The sequence below is a fragment of the Natator depressus genome, chromosome 4, assembly GCF_965152275.1.
Source record: "Natator depressus isolate rNatDep1 chromosome 4, rNatDep2.hap1, whole genome shotgun sequence".
Taxonomy (NCBI): domain Eukaryota; kingdom Metazoa; phylum Chordata; order Testudines; family Cheloniidae; genus Natator; species Natator depressus.
This window is the reverse complement of record NC_134237.1, coordinates 84,708,174-84,734,249: the sequence shown is the minus strand read 5'-3', so window position 1 is coordinate 84,734,249 and position 26,076 is coordinate 84,708,174. Positions and strand designations below refer to the sequence as shown.

Sequence of the window (26,076 nt, the reverse complement as noted above, 5' to 3'; positions counted from 1 at the left end):
GCCTATTCCTTACCATTTCATCCAACTTTCTGACTACTGTCCCACTCCACATGATTTAGGTAGTTATTTTTTCTCTAGTTTATGAATAATAAGTAATCCAGACAAGTTAGGCACGAGTTCGGTATTTTAAAAATAAATCAGACTCCAACCTCCCACTCTCTACTGGCCAGCAACAGGGTCAGCAAACTTCAAAGAGGCTTGTCCACTCTTAACTTTAAGGCTTTGTCTCCTATATCCAAACATTAGGAAATGGAGGCTATCACTAAACAGCTTGTTAAAATCCACTCTCCTAGAGCCTGGTATCTCTGCAGTATTTGAAAGTTCTTCCTGCTTGTGTTACCATGGAAGCTGTGGTAGGAAAGAATGGGTTTCGTTTTGGTTTCCTTTCAAACACTCTGTCCCATTTCAACTGTATCCTAACACATCTTTGTAGAGTTCTGGGACTCTTTCGGGATCCACTGGCCTGGGTAGGAAGTGTGTGAATTTCTGATGTCTTTTGGATCTAGCCCCATCTCTGGGAGTACCATCTTTGTTAAGTGCTACGAAATACCGCCGACCCGAGTCTCCATGTTTGTACACGTTGGAAGAATAAGTGTTATACCAGTTCTCTTCAAACTGTTCTCTGAAGATGCATTCAGAAGTTAGTTTCTCCTATTTTAAAAAAAGATAGAAAAATAAAAGGTCAAAGCTCTTTCAGTAACCAATTTCTGAACATATTCCTATAAAGAGATACAGTGATAACCAAAATGATTGGAGTATATGTTGACTTATTGTTAATTTCTTTGCTAATAAAATCAAACCCGGGAAGAGGGTGAATCTGATCATACCTGTGGCATGTGAACTGTTTTAGAGCAGTTGGGAAAGTTATTTGTTCACAAGGCTCCCTTTTATCAGTACTAGACCTGCACCACTTTGTGTACAATTTTGGATTTAAATCCGATTTTGCTGACTTTCTCTAGGATTGAAGAGGGTGTTACACATGCAAGAGTCAACTAAAACACACATCTCCAGCATCTTATCTGACACCCTCAAAATGAGATTTGAGGATGTAGGCAGAGAAAATATAAGACATGACAATATGTGTTTAAGTGTTCCTGTTCTTAAATGGTCAAGAAAATACAGATTGTTACCTTAAAAAATGTATTTGACTACTGAATATATCCAACATAGAATGGCTTAGACCTCCCTTTATGCTGGAGGGAATGTGGTCACTGCTGTCCATATACACATATGAGCCTTCTGGGTAAAGATGTAATTTAACAGATGAGAAAGGCAATCCCTTTGGAACTGGAAAAGCAACTGCTGTGGCTGTACCTAGTATTCATGACTTATACTCCCCAACTTTTAAAATAACTAGGATCACTACAAGGACTTTGGTGACCACATTAATCTTGTTTGGAGAAACATAATTACTCATTGCTGGAAGAGGGACTACCATCATCACATTTTGTAAACCAAAGGGACTCAGTGCGTATGGTTCATTATTATGGTGGATAAGGTAAAGCTTGCATCAAGATGGAAGAATCAGGAACATATTACCATCTGGTCACCATTTCATACTCATTCAGAGCAACAAATGCCTCCCCCTCTCAACCTTCAATCCTAAAAAATGTTGAGGCCTAAAACACTAAAGGATGTCATTGATTGACAAGGTAAGCCACAAACAATGACAATGTACATACTGTTTCCTTTTGGTTTATAAAATGCCCAGAGTTCACAATCTATTGTAAGAAATGATTATATTCAGCCATCATCTATGGTAAGGGTATAAACCAATCCGTGATAGGAATAGAAGTTGTAGACTTGAAACTCCTGTCAAAGGTGTATGTTTTATTACTGCAGAACATTTGAGTGGGAGGGGAGGACAGAGAGTATTTTATCTTTCAAGGTTTGAAAACTGAAATGGAGAAGAATCTGAGTCAATGTTAGCCTGATACTGCTGCAGAACCAAAGACTATAGTTTGTAGTGTCTTATGCTGAAATTTCTCAACAAAAACCAATCATTTGAAATAATTACAAGATTATTTTCAGTCTTAACAGTTTTATTTTAAATCAGAGAATGGATTAAATGATATTGCCTCATTTATACTCCTCACATTTTCAAAATAACAGTGGTACATGACTAAGCTGTTTAAGTTTAATGGTCTTCGTTCAGATGTTGAAAAAAAGCAGGTGCCCCAAAGTGCCACCTGCTGAATTATAAGGGATCAGCAGACCACAAATCAAGTAATCCAAGGTTTTGTATTTATTTATGTATTTTTCTGTAGAATTATCTTTTTCATCTGTTTTCCATATCAGTATTTTTTATGGTGAAAAATGCAGTGAGCCTGATAGATTTGTAGGGTAGATCTTAAAAAGAAAATCAGTCACTAAGTAACTGTATTAAGTATTAAGACTTTCTTAAACTGGCTACTTTCATTCATTCATTCATACATTGTTCTCTTTCTTTTGTCTCTGTTAAGGAGGAGCATTTCTGATCCATTCTCTTTTTCTCAGGCTAATTAAATTCTTTTCATGTGCATGATATTTGACTCAGACTGTAAAGATTTGAGCTATCATCACCACACATTCTCAGGATGATTGAATGACACAAATGATATACATTATTTTAACAGGAAAGAAAGTTAGCATATTGCATTATTTCAGTGGTTGGCTGAGTTTTTTGCCCACTATTAACAATTGACTCAGTATGTCAGGTCTAAAATCCAAATGTGGCTTAGAAAATATAAGCTAATACTTACAGATCCATAGAGTTCTCCTTTGTCATTCATTCCAAGGTAAAGGCCACTGTCCACTCCTCTAATACTGACCAGTCCCACTGCCACACTGATGAATTCAAGGATACCTAAATGTACAAGGGTAGGGTTGCTTTAACTCACATGTGTTAAAGTCAAGAAATATATATTTAATATATTTAGAAGCAGGTGAAATAATGTATTTGTCCGTACTATAGCAAATGTGGCCTACATACATATATAAAAATACTCCTATTTTACATGTCTACCACTGAACTGAATTTCATACACATTTTAGTTCAAAGCAGACTAGAAGCCTCCACAAGGAAAAAAAATTATTTGCTTTTTTCAGAAACATTTGTTATGACTTAGTTAAGAAAGGATTTTATCTGTCACTGATGGGTTAAAACTATTAATTTAGGATTCAGAGCTATACAATTTCAGTAGATGATTATACAGTATTTGATGAAGTGTCTTTTCATACATTGGAGGGTAAGATTGAACTATCCGGAGATATATTTCACCTTCTCTGTAGCACTATCTTAAGAAACCAACACTTTTAATTATATCTAATGGGTGGAAGTCAAAATAATGATATCATGTGAATAGAAGTCAAAATACAGATGGGAATTGTATACCAGAGAGTCTTCCCATAGAGAAGAAAAACATATTTGCTGTATATCTAATCCAACATGTGGCCCCAAACCTGCAGCCCCTATTCACATGAGTAATCCCATTGATTTCAGAGGCAGGTTTTGTATATGTATACAATATGGTGCATGTACACTATGTTTAAAAAATTACAAAACTGATCATAATATGTGGAATATAACTAACACTTGATTTAGAATGTTTATTATCTAAATATGCCTAAAATATTTGTTATTCTGATTCATTATTCATCATTTGCAATGTGAAATTGGGCCCATTTTACAGTATTTAAATTATGTTATATTCTGTCTCTTTAAACTATTTCACCTAATACTTATGTGACCAAAAAGGATCCAATTTACCTGTAACCTTGCTAGTAGCCCATTCTTGCCCTAAGCACTAAGTATTTTGAGATCCAATATGTACAGATTACATTACATGTACAATACAAAAAAGACAGGAAATGTGTAAATCATATCTGTTAAAATTGCTACTGACGTAAACAGAGTCCCAAAGTGAGGTTGCTTTTGCTTCACAGCTAGCACATTTCTAAAATAATAATACAAACTTATTAAACTGATGTGATAGTATGGAATAGTCTTTCCAATATTTTGGGCATGCCTTTTTGTCTCATTATGCACACTGTTTTACATTCTGACCCATTTTCCATCTTAAGAGAGATTAGTGTACTGTAATTTACAATCTTTTGAGTTTTAACTGAACTTTGGCATACCTCTTATTTACAATGCTAAATGACAAACCAGCTAAATCCTTTACAAGAAGCCAGCATTAAGAACTTTTTATTGGATGTAAATCATCACAGATTTCCCAGTTCCTAATGTCCAAGGTCCCATAAAAAGACATGGAGGTATTTTGTCTTTCTGATATCATTTTCAAAGCCATTCTTTTTATAAACCATAATAAGCAGGCGATTCAACCCACAAAGAGACCACATCAGACAAACCTATGGAGAATAGGGTTAGAATAAAGGAAGAACATTTGAAAGAAACACTGCAAATCTTTGATCTTGGACTAATCATTTTTTTAAAGTAACGATTTTGTGTTTACATGCTGTAGAAAGTCTCCCTTCTGTGAATAACTTTGTGTTTAACTACAGTTCTTTTAGTTCTGAAAACACCAGTACTTCAATGTGTTATAAAATCAGTTAAGGGCCATTCCAGCTGATTGTTTTGACTATGGGAGAGATGATAGAAAACTCTTTAATCACCTTTTTGTGGCTGTTAAATCAATACAGAAAAAACTCACTGATGGTCAACAATAGCAGGTTTGTTCAGATAACGCTGCAGTGCCTACATACATTCCTTCTTATTTACCCTTACATGTCAGGAAACCATTTACATCCTTAGGATATTCCCCCCCCCCCTTTTTTTTTTTTTTTGGTTTATGGACAAACCATTTTAAAAAGGAAAAAAAAGAAACATTACTGTTGTGATTACATTACAGTTGTAGCTCTGTGCAATCCCACGTGCAGCTTTCTCCGCATTGCAAAACAAAGCAGATTAGAGGTTTAGCAAGATTAACGATTCCATGATCTTTGTTTGTTTAGAAAGAGATTTAGAGATTTAGAGATTGCAGAGGCAAGTCCGGGACATTAAATTTTAGGTACTGAATAGAAAAAAAAATCACCGTGATAGAACCTCTCTTTCTGAGTTTGCTGCTACATACAAATGCACGTGTGGAGTTTACACACATATACTAATGAATATGTGTATGTACATATAAACCGACATACTCTGTACGCTCCACACAGACATTTCTCGTTAATGAATGACATAGGAAGAGATGTTCTGTCATGCTGAGTTCTGTGTGCAGCCCCTGCAGTCTAAGGCTGGAATGCACAGCTTTATCCTGGGAGTCTCGGGTTAAACACCTGCCCAGTGGTGCACTCTGATCGGACCGCTCTGCTGCTCTACTTTGCAGTAAGTATGTAAGTGTTTCTTTTCCACGAGGAATAGAAACACTTCTCTATAAGGGATGGATGAGGCTGAGATCCGAGCTCTCCGTGATTGCAGCTGCTACCTACCGAAGAGGCTGTGGTCCTGCCTGGTGCCCTGCACGGTGCCATCGGGCAGGATCTGCAGGTGGAAGCCCGTCCGGCAGTAGAGCTGCCTCCGGCGTAGGATGCCCTGTAAATGGGCTAAATCCGCAGTCCCAGTCGCCGCACCTCCTCCACCTCTGGACCCCCTCTCGGCCTGAGCCAGGCGATCGCTGAGCAGAGCCGGCCGCTCCCCGGCAGGAGGCAGCAGGAAATGGGAGCCCACCTGCTGCCCTAACCCTTCCAAGCCTCCTAGGAAGCCCCCAATTTCGGCTAAGGGAGCCATGAAAGAGCCCGCTGGAAGGGAGGAGGTTTAACGAGCGATGAGTTGAAAGGCAAATTAACAATAATCAAATGAGAAGAGTGAGATCTAAACGTTCAGGCCGAGCTGTTCCTGGATGATCTCAGGCAGGGTGGACTTTGCACTGGGACAACAGCTGCCTGTCTTTGGAGCCTCTTCTCTCTCCGAGAATGTGGGAGTCTGCTGTTGGCTTTGCATCAACATCTAGAGCTGCTGGTGCTGCTGTTGTGTCCTGGGAAACTGATCAGATTAGAGTTCTGTTTATATACAAAGCCCGTATATATGCTGGTCCCCCCGGACATATGCTAATGAAGCCCTCTCTTGCGCGCCGGAGAGGTTGCGTTTGAAATTTTAAACCGATCTCTCCTCTCCTCACACCTTTTTCTGATCTGCAATGACGATGGGGAGTTTCTGACGTTTCCCAGTGTGCAGAGCCATAAAAAATAATCCATAGACAGACAGAGAGAGAGAGAGAGAGAGAGAGAGAGAGCTGGCATCCAACTTTGCAGAGCGGTAGCATAGACACTCTCTTCCCCTTTGTTGTTGTTGTTGACGCTGCTGCTCAGCCTCCTTTGATGTGAGTGTTTGGAAAATGATAGATTGCAGCTATAAGGAGCCCGGCTTGGCAGGGACTCGAGAAAGAGGGTTGGACTCAGGAGTTGCTTGGAGCTTGCAGTGCATTACGTGGACAGGTGCAAGGAAAGGTAAGAGAGAAGAAGGATAAAGGGCGTTACCTGAGGGATAGACCTGCCCAGACACACATGAAAGAAAAAACAAAGATCTGACAGTTTTACTCCCTGATTGTAAAACACTAATAAAATGTTCATGTATTACCCTTTCCTTTTATCACTTAAGTTCCAAGGTGGGGGATTTTTAAAAGAAATTGCATAATCAGGGATGTTTTTCCCCTCTGTAAAATTCGCGTTCATATTTAATTCATCACAAACATGATACGATATTGATCAATGTCTGTTGGTATCGGCAGAGTGGTTTTAAACATATCAGTGAGATAGACCAGTGACTTTTGATTAATATTTTTAAATCACATAGAGAGAAAGAGGGAGGATATGGTGTGAGAATAGTTTCACAGTACATACTCCGACAGAGAGAGATGATATATCTAATCCATCTAATCACCACAATATAGGAACGCCTACAATTTAACTACAGTATCGCCTTTAAAATATGTTTTAATCCTTGCATCAATAATATTAAGATCTCTTTGAGGCTGATTTAGGACTATGCTAACTTGATGTAGCTGCACTTCTGCCTTTCAAATGAATAGTATAAAACGATAATTGATATTTTAAAACAATTATATTAAAACTATCAAGGCTTGACTTTTACACTCTATTGATTTTTTCATATTTAATAGTAATTTTTAAACACTGAAAACTATCTTAAAGTATATTCATTAGCATGCAAGTATTTCAACGTGTGCCCTCACCAGTATTAATGTATTATGGTGTAAAACCCAAAGATCTTTCATAGTTAAATCTTTCAAAGGTTTGAAAGTCACTTGGCTGGTTTAAGCTTTCATTTGAACAAAAAGTTGTAGAGAATCATGAAAGATTAGTTTTTCAATCTTGCTCCATGGGCTTTTCAGTCACAGTCTAAATCTGGGAGATCAAATAGATTTGACTGCTTGGCTTTATTTGCTGTGGAGAGTATGGGGCTAATTAATTGGCAGGTGCTTTAAAGCAAGTAATGCTACACCTTTTCATCATTGCAGTCCTAAGTACTGCCCCTGTATGCACCTGAATTATAAAAAGGGTTCTTTAAAGCAAGTGATTTACTGTGGAGGGATTTAAAACCAAAAAAACTCACACTAAATACAATGATCAGATAAATCACCTCAGAAGAGAGCCCTGGCAGACCTGCTCTGAAGGCTGTTACAGATAGATGTTATATTATTTTACCTTTCAAATAACAGGAGTCTGTCATGTGGTGGGACCCAAAAATTCACCATAATTGAGATTTCAAAGCACATCTGTGTAAACATTACCACATCAGTGTAAAACATCAACCAATGAGCTTTCTCTTTGAACCAAATCTTCTTAATTGCAGTGCTAAATCAAAGAAATAGATCAAAGTTGAGTGATCTATATAGCACAGATTTCTCAAGTAGCCTGTACACTGATTTAGATACCTAAAACATTTGAAATGCACATCAAGTGTTTTTATTGATATGACAGTTATTTCAAGATCAAACTGTAATTAATTCAGTTCAGCACAAGACTGCTGGACATACACTGAAGCACATATTAAGGGGAATATCCTACTGAGCCTAAGGATGCTCCCCCAATGAAAAGTTCCTGGGTTCCAGTATTATCTGAATATAGTAAGCAATAAGGGGCTTTTCTGGTTAGATTCCGCATGTGATTATCTGTACCAGAGGTTTTCTCAAACATCATCAGCCCCTCAGATACTTTCTTGCTAATAAAATCATTCTTGTTTCACAATGGAGATGCATTAAGTAGAGTGAAATACAAAACATAGACTTTTTCAAACTGGAATCTTTAATGTCTGGCTGCTGAACCGGTTATGCTATTTTATAAAGTACCAGAAAAGAAGCAAAAAGATAAGGATTTTTTTCTTGTTTGCATTAGTCATGTGACAGGAAAAGATAACACTAAAGATTTTCTGCACATTCTGTGACGATATCATGGGAAGTTAAATAATTTTGAAGAGTGTTTTTACAAGAGTACATTATTCAACTTTAAGTATACACTACAATCTAATCAACTTTACCTATACTTCCTAGAGACCGCACTTTCAATGTTGTTAAACAAACACATATGTGGTCCAATTTTTATTTCTACTGCAGGTAGTTAGAGCTTCTGCAGACAATATAATTACTGTACATTTTCTAAGATTAGCATATAGTCCTGAGCAATAGTTGGTGGCTGCCTGCAGAGTGGAGAAAGGAGCTCACTGATAACTTTGATGCTTTTATACATGTATCACATGACACAGTTGGAAAAAACATATAGGCTCTAAAGATTTATATCTTCCAAATTTACTGTGCTTTAATATTTAAAAACATCCTTGCAACAATGGTGTGCCAACTCTAAAACAAAATATGTGTATTGCCTACTTGAGTTACTCCTGTACCTCAATCATTACCAAATCTTTTCTGTATCTTCACAAAAAAACACAGTATGGGCTATTTTCAATGGACAATAATAGCAGAAGATCATGCAGGTATTGAGGAGCAAGTCTTTCAGATTCCCACTGAACTTAAATAAGTCATAGATGTATGCTGGATTCACTGAGGGGGGAAAGGAGTAATTTTCCAAACTATGCCCCAAAATCAGATCCCGTCCCTTTGAGATAGGAAAATGAAACTCCACTAGCAGTAGAATGTTCCACATATGCAGATGGTCAGAAAATTAACATGCATGCTGTTATGGACTCCTTGGTCTTGGCTCTCTTTCAAGGGGGCTTGGATATCCCTTGGCGATCTGTTGGGCTCTTTGGTGGGGGTCAGATCTTTCCTTGGGTTGTGCACTGCTCTGAGTACATACAGCAACACTTTCCCTATAAGTTCTACAACAAATGAATCTGTACAAAACATATAAAATGTTGCATCTGTTTCACACACAGACACACACACAAAACCATTTTTAAGACCATATTAGTATATGAAATACATTGAGCGGGTGTCTATGTGAACTTTGGGAGAATACTAAGGGCAATATTTGAAATATGGGTAACTATTCTGGAAAGCAATGACAAAAAAAAAGACTTAGGGATCATGGTGCACACAAGCTCACAGTTGGATGGACTGGCTAAGAGGGTGAATGTGATTCTTAGATACATAAGGAAGGGAATATTGAGTAGAAGTAGGTAGGTATTATTACCACTGCATGTGGCAATAGCTAAACTATGACTGTTACCAGTTCTGGTGTCTGCACTTTAAATAGGACGTTGACAAACTGAAAAAGAGGTTCAGAAGAGAGCTTCAAGAATAACTTGAGGTGCAGAAAACCTGCCTTAGAGTGACAGACTAAAAACTCAATCTATTTAATTTATTCAAGAGAACATTAAGAGATGACCTCATCACAGTCTACAAGTACCTACATGAAGAGCAGCTTTCTGATAATAGTGGGCTCTTTAATTTAGCAGACCAAGGCATGACAAGACCCAGTGGCTAGAAGTGCAAACCAGACACAGACTAGCAATTTAAAGCAATTTTTTTTAAACAGTGAGAGTAATTAACCACTGGGACAACTTTATCTATAGATGTGGTGGATTCTCCATCACCTTAAGTCTTTAAATCAAGATTGCATTTCTAAATGCTCTAACTCAATCAGAAGCTATACATTTGATGCAGGAATCACTTAATGAAAGTCTATGGTTTGTGTTATGCAGAAGTTTAGACTTGTTAATCATAATGGTCCCTTCCATCCTTAAAATCTACAATTCTACAAAATCTAAACAAAATCAGTATGTTGACTAGAGCTGTCTGGAAAATGGGTGGGCAGGTGGCAGGTTTCCACAGAAAAAAATTACAAAAAACGGAGAAAAACGGTTTTCATTGAATTTTTCTGCAGAAATGTATCAGGTGAAAAATTAAAAACCAAAATAGTTCATCAGAAAAACTAAATATTTTGGCCAAAATTCAAAATATTTATTTAGTTTTTCTGACTAAATATTTGGCAAAAATATTTTGGCCATAAAACACAATACAGTGGAACCTCAGAGTTATGAACACCTCAGGATGGAGGTTGTTCATAACTCTGAAATGTTTGTAACTCTGAACAAAACATTATAGTTGTTCTTTCAAAAGTTTATAACTGAGCATTGACTTAATACAGCTTTGAAACTACTATGCAGAAGAAAAATGCTGCTTTTAGCCATCTTAATTTAAATGAAACAAGCACAGAAATAGTTTCCTTACCTTGTCAAATCTTTTTTTTAAGCTTTCCCTTTATTTTTAGTAGTTTACATTTAACAGTACAGTATTGTGTTGTACAGTATTTGCTGGTTTTTTGTTTGGTTGTTTGTTTGTTTGTCTCTGAAACATGTTTGCGTACTTCTGGTTCAAAATGAAGTGTGTGGTTGACTGGTCAGTTCATAACTCTGGTGTTTGTATGTCTGAGGTTCTACTATATTTAGATTTTGAAATATTACCATGGTGATTGATCGTAATGGTAGTTTGGGTGCCTCATGTTCCCATTTGCCTCTATAGGCTGGGCTCCCTGGTCAGACTACCTACATCTTCCAAGATGCACTATGGTCTGCTATGGGGAGATGGTGCATTCAAATGGTTGCCTATCTCATAGAACAAGTAGTCCAGCTGTGGAGCCAGGGTCATAGAGGAGAATAGGAGCATGAGGAACTCAAACTACAACTTCCACGAGGCACTGAAGTGGTATTTCAGAGTCAAAATATTTTGGTTTTCAGCCAAAATGAACATATTTTTGTTTTCAGGCTTTCCATTTTTCTATGAAAAATTGAAATTTTCTGTGAAAAGCAGATGGTTTTCATGAAAATTTTCATTTTGTCAAAAATAAAATTTTCCATAGAAAAACAGATTTGATGAAAAATTTTCGACCAGCCCTACTGCTGACAAAGAGGTATCTACAAAATGTGAGCCTTCTTCAGCTTTTACTTAAATCAGGAATAACCCACTCGGGTCAATGGGATAAAACAGATATAAAAACAGTGAGATCTGATTGAGGCCCATAATACCTAAAAATATAACCAACTTTGCAAGAAAAACTTCAGTTCATTACGTACTGTACAAAGTGTACTGTGTACTGAGCACCACATTAGTAGCACAAATCAGTTCATCGCATGCATAATTTATATATGTTTTAATGCAGATTTTAAAACTACCTATTCTACCCTTTACTTTTTATGTATTTCTTCCAGTATAATTTGATAACTATTATGATGATTTTGTGCTTGAGACTCTTCTGCTCAGAGATCCAGTGTTTTATTTGACTGCTGAGGGCATCATGGGAGATGTGCTGTAGGTGGGGAGCTGGACCCATAGAGGAGAATGGGGACATGAACAATGGAACTACAGCTCCCATAAGGTTCTGCAGCAGCTCAGGCAGATGCAGAGGTTACTGTCAGCCTGAATCAAAACAAGTTCAGGTTGGCAAACCAAAAATCAAACATTTTGATTAGGAAAATCAAAATGTTTTTTTTTCTCTCCAAAATGTTGAAATTAAACATATCAATATTTCTGTATTAAATTTTTTCAGAACTTTTTGTTCTGCAAAACATTTTAATATTTTGACTTTTCAACCTGATTGAGGACAAAAACAAATGCTGAAATTTCAAAATTTGCCATAGGATGGAATTTCTGTTTTATTTGATTTTTTTTTAAAGGAAGAGAGAAATTAATTGCTTTTTAAAGATATGTGGCTGTTAGGTCCAATCTTCTCTGGATACATATGAGTAGTTCCCATATAAGTGGAGTGGAAAAGAAAAGGTAGATGGGGAGCACATGTCTATATTCAGATGAGAGGTCAACTTTTGCATATATATTGATACATCTACCAACATGTGTTTAAATGGCCTGTTCAGGAGCTTTTAAACAAGTTCTTTAACAATGACATTTGAAGACTTTATTTTATTTTATTTAAATTAGGTGGTCTGAATCAGGGCAGATCAGATCTGCAGCTAACTTGGAATCTTAAACTTCCTATAAGAATAGTCTCCACACGTGTTCCTAAGCAGACACCTCACAAGGGAGGGTCCTAGGAACATACCCAGACACAAGTAGTTACAGATGTGTACTGGGCTTTTTGAACTGAACAAAAGATTAGCCTGAAGGTGCTACTGAAAAGTCAAATTCCTGTCTAAAGATGCCAGTTTCAAGGAAACAATATGCAATGGTAAGATAACTCATGGTCCATACACTTTTGGGGATTGGATGATTAATGAGTCACACAACAAATGGGTTTACTGGCAGTACTATGTTCACGAAAGGTTAATTTGAAATTGGATTTTAAAACTAGACAGACAGAAAGATATAACATTTGACTGATTGAAGGACCATTTCACATGATCAATGAGATAGATTTGGAAAGGACAGGACAAAATTTTCTAAATTGGGTCCTGTGATGGGGCTTACTCCCATCACTTGATTGACAAGCCAGTTAGTGCCTCTGTGATTGATTGATTGCCTCTCTGCCAGAAGGGACAGAGCTAGATAAAAATCATTAGACACCAGAGCCTAATGGGGAAGCTGAGGGAACTCACTGGGGGAGAGACTGCAGAGGTGGCAAGATGTGCCTGTGGAGAGAAACTCACAGAGAGCAGGTCAGGCTCCCGTGGAAGAAGAGCCTTGAAATAGGACTGAAACTGGTAAGAAGCCAGGTAGGAGAATCCACAAGGAATAAGTTAGGCTTCTGTGGGGCAGGCCCTGAGATAGGGTCTGTAAGAGCACTTTAGTAGAACCTGAGAGAGGTGGAAGTGGTTAGTTCAACAGAGAAAGAAAAAGCTGAGAGGACCTGGGGAGAAGCCTGGTTCAGAACCAAAGGGAGGATGTATTAAGCACATGCTGTGGAGAAGCAACACAAGGGAGCTTAGAGATAGGAAGTGGCCCATGGAAACAGTCGCATGTCTGAAAAAGCAGACCTAGCTGCTTAATATGAGGTACTTGAGATGGAACCCAGAGTAGAAGGTGGGCCTGGGTTCCCTTACCAGCTTCTGAGGAAGCGGTATGCAAGCCTAATGGAAGGAATATTGAGCCCAAGGTGGGGGTGAAGGCTGACCACAAAGGATGAGCTGAGGAATAGCCTAAGAGGGGGCTGCAGGCTCTTTTGTGTTATGATGTGTTGTGAACTTTCCAGTTGGATCTTCTTGTCATCTGGAAAGGAACTGAATTTTATGCTGAGCCATGGAAGACTTGGTGGAAAGATGGCCAGCGGGAGGTGCTGGAGATGAGGAGCCCTTGCAGCGTTGCACCCTGACATAATGGAGTATTATGGTTGGTGAGTACAGGACCATGGGGGTCCCTAAAGTTGGACTGTGAAGTCCATATTTATGTAATTAAAGTAGCTTAATTTTCAGAGTTGGATTTCCAAATCTATGGATTTAGAAGCTTAATTTTAGACACCCAACTCTGAAAATTTCAGCCACAGTCTTACAATGGACCATTGACCCTACAGGTAGGTTTATCAGTAGGTATAAAGAAATGACTTTTTCTAGATATCCTTTAAGTACAATTTTCTATTAGTAACCCAAAGTTGTTTTGCCTAAGCAAATTAAGTTTCTCCTCTATTTTTCTAGACTCAGCCAAATATACTCTATTTAACTCTTACCTACCTTGATGATCACTCTTTTATTTTCTAAATTAAATAAGCCTCAAATATTTAATATAATTTGGTTTATGGACTCTGTCCTCAGGTGTCAACAGAACATTGTTGGATAATTGGATAGAGCAATTAATCTTAAGAGTAGGCACAGAAAGGATTTAGATGATGTTAAGTAACACATTTATTTATCTGCACCATAGTGTAGTCACAGATTCTGGCGGTCTAGTGAAGTGACTGGAAAGACTCCCATTGCCTTCAATGTAGTTTGGATTAGAACCACGGTCACTGAAATCTAAGTATTATTCCACAGCAGTATGACACTTAATCTTGAGACCTAGGTCTGTTTAGGTGGCATGCCTTTCCCTACATAAACTTGCATGCAATATATGAATAAAAATGCTCCTACCTACTGTCCAAAATTATAACAATTTTTTCATTCTGTTGATTCTAACACTTGAGAACAATGAAGTCAAGAGTTAAATAAGAGATAAATTGAGTCATGGTATTCTAAGTGATACTATGAATTATAATTACTGTAGTGCCTCAGACATTTTGAAGTTTGTATAAGCTGAGAAGTACTTATTTTTGTATGGTTTCAGAGTAGCAGCTGTGTTAGTCTGTATCTGCAAAAAGAAAAGGAGGACTTGTGGCACCTTAGAGACTAACACATTTATTTGAGCATAAGCTTTCGTGAGCTACAGCGCACTTCATCGGAAGTAGCTCATGAAAGCTTATGCTCAAATAAATTTGTTAGTCTCTAAAGTGCCACAAGTCCTCCTTTTATTTTTGTATGACCTATTGGATTACTGGGCTGATGAATATGGGAATAGTTCCATTCAGGTTAGTACAGTGTGGTAGCAGGAGGCTACTGACATGAGTTTGAGAAACTTAAAACTCATGAGTGCCCAAAATCACTAGATTGGATTTCATTTCACATGTTTTCCTTGTTTGTCTCCAATTCATATACTGTCCAGGCTCAATCATGTTCTGCATGTGGGAAGTTCACTAGATCAAACAACCCATGTAGTATGGCTATGCACAGTTCATAAGGAGATTATACAATATCCTCACCATGTGTGTTCATTTATTTTAAATAAGAATTATGTCATGCTGGTGGAAGGTGGCACATTGATGGCCAAGACTGAAGGCTTATTTATGTACAGAATGGGAAGTGGCACTCCAAGCTTGCCAAAATTGGCCCATCAAAGTGCCTTACATCTGCCCTAGAGGGACTACTTGTTTGAATGATGGAGAACTTCAGTGTACACACAAAATGCTCTGCTGCGGGCTGTGATGGTGGCTTCTGTAGTGTGGACTCTTGTCCACTGAGAACTACCTGCCTGGGAACGCCAACAAACTTCATTTAGGCCGTCAGATACACTACACTGTAAGCAAGGTTGGTGAGGAAGCAGGTCTTACAACAGCTGCAGAGGCAGGCTCAGTGTTCAATAATGGCGGTGAACTCCCCCAAACTGTGGGGGTGGCACAAGCAGAGGATGAGGGGATGGGGCAGGCGGGGTAAGGCGTGAGGCAGAGGAGGGGGTTGGACGGGATAGATGACAGGAGGGGGCAACGGCGAAGGGAGGGCAGGGGCTGGGAAGTGCGGGGGAAGGAGGCTGGGCAGGAGGGACAGAGGACTAGGAGAGGGGACAGGGGCAGAGGATGAGGGCAAGGCAGGAGAGGGCGAGGCGGGGATGGGGTGCAGACGGTGGAGGGACTGGGGAAGGGGTTGGAATGAGGGAGTCTCGCGTGCCCCCCGCCCCCCTCCCCTCTCGCGAGGTTTCTGCCGGCTCCTCGCTCCTGGCTCGCTCTGCCCGTCACTCGGGCTGAGCTGCGGCCATGGCCGCCCTGCGGAGCCTTCTGCGGTGGCGCCTGCTGGGTCCCCCGCACTCCTGCTCCCTGCCCGGCGGGCCGGAGCTGGCCAGGTCCCTGGGGGCCGGCGCGGGGCAGGAGGCGGCGGGGCCGGCCTGGCGGGGGGAGCTGGGCATGGCGGCGGGGGCGGCCGGGGGGGCTCTCGCCTGTTACCTGGGCTACCGGCTCTATGAGCGCCGGGTCGGGCGGCAGCCGGAGCCCCCCCGGCCCCGTGGGGCGCAGACAGCCGCCGAGCGCCGACCCGCAGGAGCCGGAGAGCCCGACCCGGCCCGGGGGCTGCTGCCCATCCCCGTAGCGGCGGCTGCCAAGGAGACGGTAGGTGTGTGAGCGCCGAGCCGGGAGCGGATAACGGGCCGGAGGGGGGATGCTGGTCTCTGACCCGCAGGCCCCTGGCTCGGGGTCCGGTGCTCCCTGCTCCCCGCCCCGGGGCGGGGGTCCCTGGCAGCCCGTGTCCAGCAGGGGGATGAGCAGAGGTTGCCAGATGCGGTGGTGCCCAGCGGTTTGGCACCTGTGTGTGGCGCGCCCCTAGGATTGTGCCCCCCGTGTAGACTTATATAGGCGAGTCAGGGGCAGGATTTAGGGAAACACAGTTTCAGGTCCAAAACTCGTGTCCATTGTACCTTAAAGGGATGCTGTCATGCTCACAACCGAGCTTCTTGTCTGAGAACTTAACACCGCAGGTGACTGACCGAAAGACTGGAGAGAGAAATAGTTTCCGCTCTGCCTTTTCAGTGTGAATATCTTGTGCGTTTGACTATGTGCCAAATGCTGTCAGTGTCACTGTCTCCTAATTGGGTCCATCTGCATGGGACAAGTGCTTGGACTTGCCCTGTCTGTCTGATCAGGCAGAAAGTTAAAATACAAAAACAGAAGTGTAAAAGATGTGTAAACAATCTGTTTGTTTCCTCCTGTACTGTTCAATACAGTTATTTAATAATAGATGACAAGAAGTATGCTATAACAACCACTCTTCAACTTTGGATTCGCTGTCAAATGGACCATTTACTGTTTTTCACAGTGTGGAACTATCATTATTAAATCAGATGGTTCATTCCATCCAGCTTGATTTAAAAAGTGTATTGTGCTACAAATGGAACTCCAGCTGATTGAAACAAAATTTTTGCATTGTTTGCTTATTAGTTAAAATTATTAACTTTTTAATTCAATAATATCTTTAGATGGCAATTGACAAGATATATCAAACTGCATAAGAAATTATAATTTTATACTGCTTTGTACATATAATTAGCATAACAGTTGGTCATGTTTTGCAGATTAACGTGCTGGCTAACTGTACAGTAATAGAAAATAGGTGGGGAACTGAGGCACAGACTAAATGACTTGCCCCAGGTCTCTCAGGAAACATGTGGCAAAGCAGGGAATTTAAGTTGGGTCTCTCAAAATATTGATTTATGAAGTCCTGCATATTAGATGCCCTATCACAGGGGTTCTCAATCTTTTTCTTTCCCGCAACATGCTATAAAAAATCCACAGCCCACATGTGCCACAACAACTTTCTTCTGCATATAAAGGCCAGAGCCGGCATTAGGGAGTAGCGAGCAAGGCCATTGCCCAGGGCCCCACACCACAATGGGCCCTGCAAAGCTAAGTTGCTCAGGCTTTGACTTCAGCCCCACGTGACAGGGTTCAGGGCCCTGGGCTTCAGCCCTGTAAGTTGGGGCTTCAGCTTTCTTCCCTGGGCTGTAGCAAGTCTAAAACTGGCCCTGCTTGGCAGCTCCCCTGAAACCTGCTCGAGGCCCCCCCAGTGGGCCACACACCCCTGGTTGAGAACCACTGCCCTATCATATCTAAAACTGGGGCATAGTGACATGTTTAGTGCATAATGACATAAATGTTGATTATAGAATGATTTTATACTGTAAGATGTATCAGAAAACATAGCACATTTTCACAAACTGTTTTTTTACTATTAACATTAGTGATTTGACACAGACAGTCCCTCCCCTAAGGAGCTTACAGTCTGGTAGACAGGATGCACAGGGAAAATTAAAGTAGGAAAATTGCTTGGGGTTTTGTCTGCTTTTTAAATTTTTTAGTGCTTATAACCTAATTGCCACCTGAGGCTTGCTACCCTTCAATCACACCCTTTAACCACCCTTCTGTACCCAACCCTTTACCAAACTACTCTCTCCCAAGACGCCCATGTAGTATACCAAACATCCACAACTACTGGTGTTGAGAGGAAAAGATATTAAAGGGGTGTGTGTGTGTAGAAGGGCTAAAAGAGGGCAGAGTTAAAATTGCGGTATGTGATCTGCAGTATATGGTAGTTCTTATGATGGTTAGGTTTGTGTCTGTATGTGGAAGAATAATGGATATGTGCTGCTAGGTGGCTTAACTTTCACTTCCTGGCTTTTGGGCGTTTGTATCAAGTATGCTTGCTATACACAATTAACTTCTTCATAATTACGTTTTTTCTGTATTAATATATATTACACACTAAGCTATGGTAAAGGTTGCAAAATGAAGCGCTGAAAAGTTGGGAAATTCAAGAGTTAAGGTTGCCTGTGTAACCTGAGTTCACTCCACTTGTGGGTATACATTGTGCTTTCATTGCTGCCCCCTCCCCAGGATCCCTGCCTCATTCATTGTGCAGGCTGGATGGTGCTCACTGAATGAGCAGTTATTCAATATTTTGGTTTCACTTTGAAAGTGTGCCCCCATGCCTAAACTTTTTTAAAAGCTAACAAAAATTCTGTCATGATGACGTATTGACATCCACATTACTTATCAGCAGGGTTGGAATGTTTAGATCCACTGCCACTTGAATTAACAGAGAAACTAATGGCCATAGTAGGTTGACATCCTCCATGTGGACCAGCCACTAGAAGGGGCTGAGACACATACTTCACAATATTTGCTGACAGAAAAGGAATGATGAGATTCAAGAATCTTGGGTTCCATCCAGGTTCCGGAGGGGAGTATGCTCTACTGGTCAGAGACAACCTCACAATTTGACCCCTTCTGACCCTGTCTCTCCAGCCTGTTTCTGTCTTTCCTCCCTCTTCTCCAGATCCTCATTCTAGTCCCAGTACTCCCTATGAGTTTCCCAATCTTCCCTCCTTGGGTTCCCCTTCTTAGTGTCCCTTCCCAAATTACTTCCCCCATCCTCTCTGACCAGCCAGTTCCAATCTCCCTGGTGTCAGCAGGTAGAGCAGTGAAAGCACAGGAAAGAGGGTGTCTCTTCTTTCAGTTTCAGTGTCCTGTGCCACAGTGACCTTCAGGAGCCAGGAGAAGGAATTGCAGGGAAATCTTTCTCAGTCCCTGCAGACCTGGGCTGGAGCATGCTTCGTGCAGATGGCATCTTCTGAGAATTTAGCTGACAGACAAGTCTTTACTGAGCATGTACAACTTGAGATTTTTCGAAGGTCGTAACTTGATCAGTTTTTCATAACAACAGAAAAAGGTTGACACTGGGGTGACTCCCTCTTCCAAACTTCAAGTTCCTGCTCCAAAGCATGGAGTTACTAGAGCATTTCAACAAAGGAGTTGGGAGATTTTTAACATGGGCAAAACAATTAATTTTTTCCAATCCCACTTTGGGAAATAACTGAGTGATTCTTTTGCTGCAGCTTTCTTAAAAAACCTCAGCTTGAGGCCTCCACCTGCAAAGGAAAATTTCAGCCTGAAAGGTTAAAGTTTGGTAAAGTTTCAAACAATTGAAACAAAGTCTTACAATGGGAAGTGTTTGCAAACCTTAACTACATGCATCATTACCAGCTCTGCTTATGATATTGTATATAGACTTATTTTCATCATAAAGCTGGTTGGACTAGTGTTGAGTAGTGACCATTGTTTCTTTGTGGACAGCTGTAAGCCTTCAATCTTTGAGTAACTTGATTCCATCCAGTGCAGGGGCTATGAGGTATTAGAAACATTGGAGAAGAAGGTTTCTCCAATGTGACTGGCTGTGTTATGATTCTTATATACTAACATTTTGAGAGCTTGATAGAATTTCAAAATGTGATGCGGTAATTGGACTGAAAAGAAAAATATACTTTGAAAAGTTTCTAGGGTGGAGATCTCTCTATTTTAGGTACTTTTATGGCGCACATTACTGTAGTATCTGAGCACCACACAGTTTCTACTGTACCTGTGATGTAGGAGATAAAGGGATTCCGATTTTTACAGGAGGGAACTGAGGCACAGACTAAATGACTTGCTAAGGTTCTCTCAGGAAACTTGTGGCAAAGCAGGGAATTGAAGCGGGGTCTCTCAAGCCCCAGACTAATGCACTAACTACTGGACCCTTCCTCACTGAGATGACTATTCCTCTTATTAAGCTATACAAATATGGTAGCAAACAATCAGTATACCTCTATAAGATGTAACACCTGGGATAAAATAGCATTCTTATATTGTTACTGTAGTACAAAAACATGATGCCGTGTGCGCGTTAAGCTTGCTATATGCATGACATACCTACCACAAAAGCAAGGAAGTAGAAAAAGTAAGGCAGCTGCTTCAGAGAGGATCCTGAACTGGTTGAACAGTTTCACAGAGCTTCTGGTTTCCATCGAAGCAACCACTGCTTCAGTGAAGAGCTGGAGTGCCCCTGAACTGGCCGAACAGTTTCACAGAGCTCTTGGCCTTCGTGAACCGACAGCTACTACTTTGATCCTGTCTATCAGTAAACCCATGGTCTGTACTGACTGAAGTGATCCAGATTGCTCTGTGTGATTGCCCTGTTCTCATCATTATTTACCCTCGGGCAGTCTGTCATCTGAAGATTTTGATCAGAAATGACTTTATATTTACTTCCAGATGATTGATGAAAATATTCAATAGTGTTGGGCCTAAAACTGATCCCTGCAAAATCCCACTAGAAACTACCCTCCCCCATTTGATTATTTTCCCCATTGATGATTACTTTGTACAATTTATCAGTTAGCCAGTTCTTAATACATTTAGCATATGATCTATTGATCTTGTATAGTGCTAGCTTTTAAGTCAAAATATCATGTGGTACTACAAAAGTCTACTTCTACACAGTCACCTTTATCAACAAAACTTGTAATCTGAAGGAAAAAAATGTTTGTTTGACAAGACCTGTTGTCAGTAAAACCATATTGACAGGCACTAATTCTATATCCATCCTTTAATTCTTTATTGATTGAATTCTGTATCTGTTTTCCCATTATTTTTCCTGGGAGTGGTGTTAGACCAACCACCCTATAGTTACCTATGCTTCCCACTTCCCCTTTTTGAATATTGGCACCATATTAGCAGTCTCTCAGTCTTCTGGAACTTCCCAGTATTGTAAGAGTTATTAAAAATTAACATAATCAATGGGCCAGAGTTCTTTCACCAACTTTTTTTTAGGAATCTTGCGCGCAAGTTTTCTGGGCTCCTGAACTACAAATGTTTATCACTAGTAGATGCTGTTTAATGTCTTTGTTAGTGGACTAGAAAGCAGTTCATCCTGCTGTGATATGAGTCTGTCATTGTCATTCTTTCCAAATACAGAACAGAAATACTTAAACTCTTCTGCCTTTTCTGCATTGTTATTAACAAATTACTATCTCCATCTGGTAATGGGCCTATGCCATTGTTAGTTTTGTTTTGTTAGTTTTTGTTTCTGATATACTTAAACAAACAAACAAACTTGTCCTTTGCCATGCCAGCCATGGATTTTTTTAATATATATTTTACAGCTTCTAATTGATATTGTTTGCCATCTATTTCAAAAGGAAAAAAGGTTAAATTTATAATTGCTACCTACACTTCCCTTAGTAACCAGAATGGGATTTTTAAACAAAATTGTCCTCTTTTGCAATTGTGGGTTTGTGGCTTTTTGGTCATCTAAACTCTTAAACAATTGCCAATTTCATTCACATTTTTCTGTCTAAATTCTTCATAATTTTCCTCAACTGAAGCACTAAGTGTATATCTTATGGTTGGGACTGTCCTCTGTTTGTCCATACACAATGTAATTGGATCATGATCACTGGTTCCTAGGCAACCAGCAACTTCCAGTCTAGTGGGAACTCTGTCTTCATCTGGATAATGAGGTCCAAAATAGTTACTTCATCTATAACTTTTAGAAATTTGGATATTTTACTGCTTGCTATATGAGACCTCCAACATATTTCTCCCAAATTGAAGTGCTCCATGATGACACCATTTCTTTAAATTACCACACATAGGTAGGTGCTTAAGTGTTCTGGAAGTTAAACACAAGTGTTTTCTTTTCTAAAGTGTTTTTAAGAGAACCAATTATCGTCACTAAATGCTTATTTCAATACAGATTTTAGAAACAAGTTACATAACCACCGATAATGGGTTTGGTTAGATCCGAAGAGAGTGGTTTTAAACACTCATTGTTTATTATGGTTTTAAGTTCCCTAGACTGGCTTTCTGACTTGCCAAGAGGGTGTACATTCTAGAAGTGGAGTGTCTCACCTGAGAGAGGCCTGATGTTGGTCCCAGAGGATTCAATTCCAAGAACTAACCATAAAAACCTCCCAGTTGATCTTCATTGCTATGACACACCCTATTACTGGGGATAGAAATATTCCAGTTATTCTTTACTGAGGTATTTATAAACATCAAGACCATTGTTTTCTTTCAGCATCTGAGGGCTATGTTTTATATTTACTAAACTTTTAGAGTTGTATTCATCCTATTCAGAGTTTAGGTGAATATGAAACATCAGTGTGTTAAGATGGCTTCACTGTATTCAGTAACTCCATTGATTTTTTTTTCCTTTATCCTTCTAAGATGTGATTTGTACTCTCACTTTCCCATATGTCTCTTATTAGAAAGCTGCTTTTCAGTTGTCAGTTGTTTCTTTAAGACAACTCTAACCCATGCTTACTTAATGTGGTTCTCTGTCGAGTGGCTGGACGCACAGGCTTATGAGTTGGCTACAGTCTTTGAGCTAACAGAGGTGATTCTTTTAGCACAGGTAGTAATGGCTCATGCATTTAGATCCAGAAGTCCTGAATTCAGTCCCTGCCACTGACCCATCTGGGGCGTCAAATTAAATATGAATCAAACCTTACATATTCACAGAGGAAAATATTATAAACAAAAAGAATCCTCATTGTCATAAATATAAAGGAAAGGCTAACCACCTTTAAATCCCTCCTGGCCAGAGGAAAAACCCTTTCACCTGTAAAGGGTTAAGAAGCTAAGATAACCTCGCTGGCACCTGAACCAAAATGACCAATGAGGAGACAAGATACTTTCAAAGCTGGGGGGTGGGGAACAAAGGGTCCTCTCTGTCTGTGTGATGCTTTTGCTGGGACCAGAGCAGGAATGCAAGTAAGAACTCCTGTAAAGAGTTAGTAAGCAATCTAGTTAGATATGCGTTAGATTCTCTTTTGTTTAAATGGCTGATAAAATAAGTTGTGCTGAATGGAATGTATATTCCTATTTTTGTGTCTTTTTGTAACTTAAGGTTTTGCATAGAGGGATTCTCTATGTCTTGAATCTGATTACCCTGTAAGGTATTTACCATCCTGATTTTACAGAGGTGATTCTTTTACTTTTTCTTTAATTAAAATTCTCTTTTAAGAACCTGATTGCTTTTTCATTGTTCTTAAGTTCCAAAGGTTTGGGTCTGTGTTCACCTATGCAAATTGGTGAGGATTTTTATCAAGTCTTCCCCAGGAAAGGGGGTGTAGTGCTTGGGGGGATATTTTGTGGGCGGAGACGTTTCCAAGTGGGCACTTCCCCTGTTATTTTGCTAGACACTTTGGTGGTGGCAGCTTTTAACCTAAGCTGGTAAAAAATAAGCTTAGGGGGTCTTTCATGCAGGTCCCCACATCTGTACCCTAGAGTTCAGAATGGGGAAGGAACCTTGACACTCATATTCTATAAACCAATTTTATCAGGCTTTTAACTTGCTCATATGCTTCACAAGAAGACAAAATTTTATAGTTCGCATCTGACAGATATATTTCTTGGTGTCTTTTTTAATTTCAGTACAAACTTGCATATTCTTCATGTATTTGTCAGTGTGGATCCCACTGCAAGCACCAATGTACCTTCTGCACACAAGACCAGATTTTTTTTTATAGCAGTGTCCATTGGGACCACACTTGTGCTTCCTTTCGCTCCTGTGTGAGGGCATAAAGAACATCAAGCCTGTGATACTTTCCTAGTTCTCTTTTGCTGCTTGTGGCAGCAAGATGGTACCAATGAATGTCTAACCTGTTAATTCTTAGTTCAGGCTAAACTTCTTTAGAAGTACTTCCAATCTATAATATTTGACTACTGGGAACTAATCTGACCCATATGGACCGCACTGTACTGTGTAGACCTCTCTGTACATCCTGTCCCCTGTACAGGGCTCCTTAATATGGTGACATTGAAACCTGCATGCTTCAAGCCCTGTTCATCCTGGACTGGACTAATCCCTTTTCAGGATGGACATAATAGGTATCTCTTATGCTTAGGGAAATCACATATTCCAAGCAGATGCTCAGGGTGCTTGTCTCTCTTTGCTAAACAAGTTGCAAGAAGCGAGGCCGTAATGCCTTTTCTTGACGAGTCCATCAGACACAGAGGAAACTAGCTCCAGAATCCTACTAGTGGATAAACCAGTATCATCCAACATCCTCTTGAGCAGGCAGGCAATGCCTAAGACTAGCATGGAGAAGATGGCACCAAGGAAAGATCTGGCACTGACATCATCCCTGGTACAAACTGACATGCCTAGCACCAAAGAGGACCTCAGCACTGAAGCTGACACCAACACCTCCAATATCAAAGGGAAGTACTTAGACAGACTGCTCTGAGTGTAGAGGCAGAAGCTCAAGAAGAAGCTCACTATTCTCTCATTTAAAAAAAGACACTGCAAAGTCTCTGGAGAGAAGTTCACCAAGCCCCACACAATGTCAAGGGCTGGGATTAAGGAGCACTTCTTAAGATAGCAGTCTCTGCTGGCACAAGCCAAGTCTGGCAACCATGGTGACTATGGAGCATCATGGCTCCAGCCCAAAAGAGTTGCAGGCCATAACTGAGGGCTCAGAGGTGTTCAAGTGGATAGACAATGTTCTGTGCTTCATGAAGGACTCAAGCTACCCTTCATACACCCCTGTTCTGTACCAGAAGCTCTACAGTCCTCAGCCCCAGCTGAAACAATGCACATGCCCTGCCAATGCAGACAGCCATGTCAAGAGGCATCCAAGACACAACAGGGGCACCTGCCTTCCTCAGCAACATACTCTGCTCCTATGACACATGAGTAAGGTTAAGATTCTGTCACAGGTATTTTTAGTAAAAGTCAGGGACAGGTTTTGGGCAATAAGCAAAATTCACAGAAGCTGTGACCTGTCCCTGACTTTTACTAAAAATACCCTAGGGTGGGGTAAAAACAGCGCTGCCAGGGCTTGCAGCTGCTCCAGCCTCATTGCTGCTCCTGCAGCAGGGCTGACGGCTGCTGCTCCAGCCCCAGAGAGGCTGACCTAACCCCAGACGATGTTAGGGCTGGCCCAGGGCTGGCCACTGCTCAGCTGTTAGAGTGGGATGGGGCTGGCCATCGGTCCTCTGTTTGGGCGGGCCCAGAAAGTTGTGGAATCTCTGACCTCCATGACAGAATTATAGTCTTACACATGAGCAGATTTGATGAGACAGTTGAGAGCCACATCAAACCTAATTTAGAGAGCACAATTTTTGGAAACTGCCTCATCCCATCCCAGTGAGCATGGTCTGCCATGACATGAGTCAGATATAGGGTGACCAGACAGCAAATGTGAAAAATCGGGACAGAGGGTGGGGGGTAATAGGAGCCTATATAAGAAAAAGACCCAAAAATCCAGACTGTCCCTATAAAATCGGGAAATCTGGTCACCCTAGTCAGATAGGTGTTAGAGGTGCGTGTACATTTAATTCCACCCTTTACCCCTTTCCCTCTTCAGGGACCTGTCTTATGAGACCCCACCAAAACCAGAAGTAGCTTAATTGCTTCATCCAAGAGTCATAGAGCAGGTCCCAAAATAGCTCAAGGGAAGAGACTTCTCGTATTTCCTCATTCTGTAGGAGAAAGGGGTTTTGTCCAATCCTCAACCCTGAGGAGACTCAACATATTACATACCATCCTGAACCTGAGACAGTAACATTTGCCTCTGTCATTCCATCTCTCCCTCTCAAGGCTGGCTTGTGGCTCTTGACTTACAGGATACGTACTTCTACATTTCAATCCACCTGGCCCAT

The 26,076-nt window shown here is 40.5% G+C and overlaps 2 protein-coding genes across 5 annotated transcripts in view; one reads left to right on the top strand and one right to left on the bottom strand.

Moving 5' to 3' along the window:
- Nucleotides 1–338: 338 nt before the first annotated feature.
- FGF20 (fibroblast growth factor 20) lies at nt 339–5,728 on the bottom strand. The gene is made up of 3 exons (XM_074951346.1): nt 5,431–5,728; nt 2,742–2,845; nt 339–651 (listed from the first exon to the last, which is right to left on the bottom strand). Exons 1-3 carry the CDS (start codon nt 5,726–5,728, stop codon nt 406–408), a joined length of 648 nt encoding a protein of 215 aa, XP_074807447.1. The 3' UTR covers nt 339–405.
- Nucleotides 5,729–15,861: 10,133 nt separating this feature from the next.
- MICU3 (mitochondrial calcium uptake family member 3) overlaps nt 15,862–26,076 on the top strand; it is a 146,073-nt gene continuing 135,858 nt past the window's right edge. For 2 of the 4 annotated variants that reach the window (XM_074951345.1, XM_074951343.1), the window contains exon 1: nt 16,095–16,209. Coding sequence is in view for 1 of the 4 variants with exons in the window: in XM_074951342.1 (XP_074807443.1) it covers nt 15,862–16,209 (348 nt within the window). In the remaining 3 variants the exon portion in view is untranslated. Of the gene's footprint in view, nt 16,210–26,076 lie in introns of all 4 variants that reach the window. The other 2 variants (XM_074951342.1, XM_074951344.1) reach the window with 2 other exon arrangements.

Bases quoted from the DNA above. Each gene is read 5' to 3' on its own strand.
- FGF20 (XM_074951346.1), bottom strand. From the start codon at position 5,728: ATGGCTCCCTTAGCCGAAATTGGGGGCTTCCTAGGAGGCTTGGAAGGG. The intron at 2,846-5,430 runs GTAGGTAGCAGC...TTGTACATTTAG, and splicing joins GCAGGACCACAGCCTCTTCG to GTATCCTTGAATTCATCAGT. The intron at 652-2,741 runs GTAAGTATTAGC...TTTTTAAAATAG, and splicing joins AAGGAGAACTCTATGGATCT to GAGAAACTAACTTCTGAATG.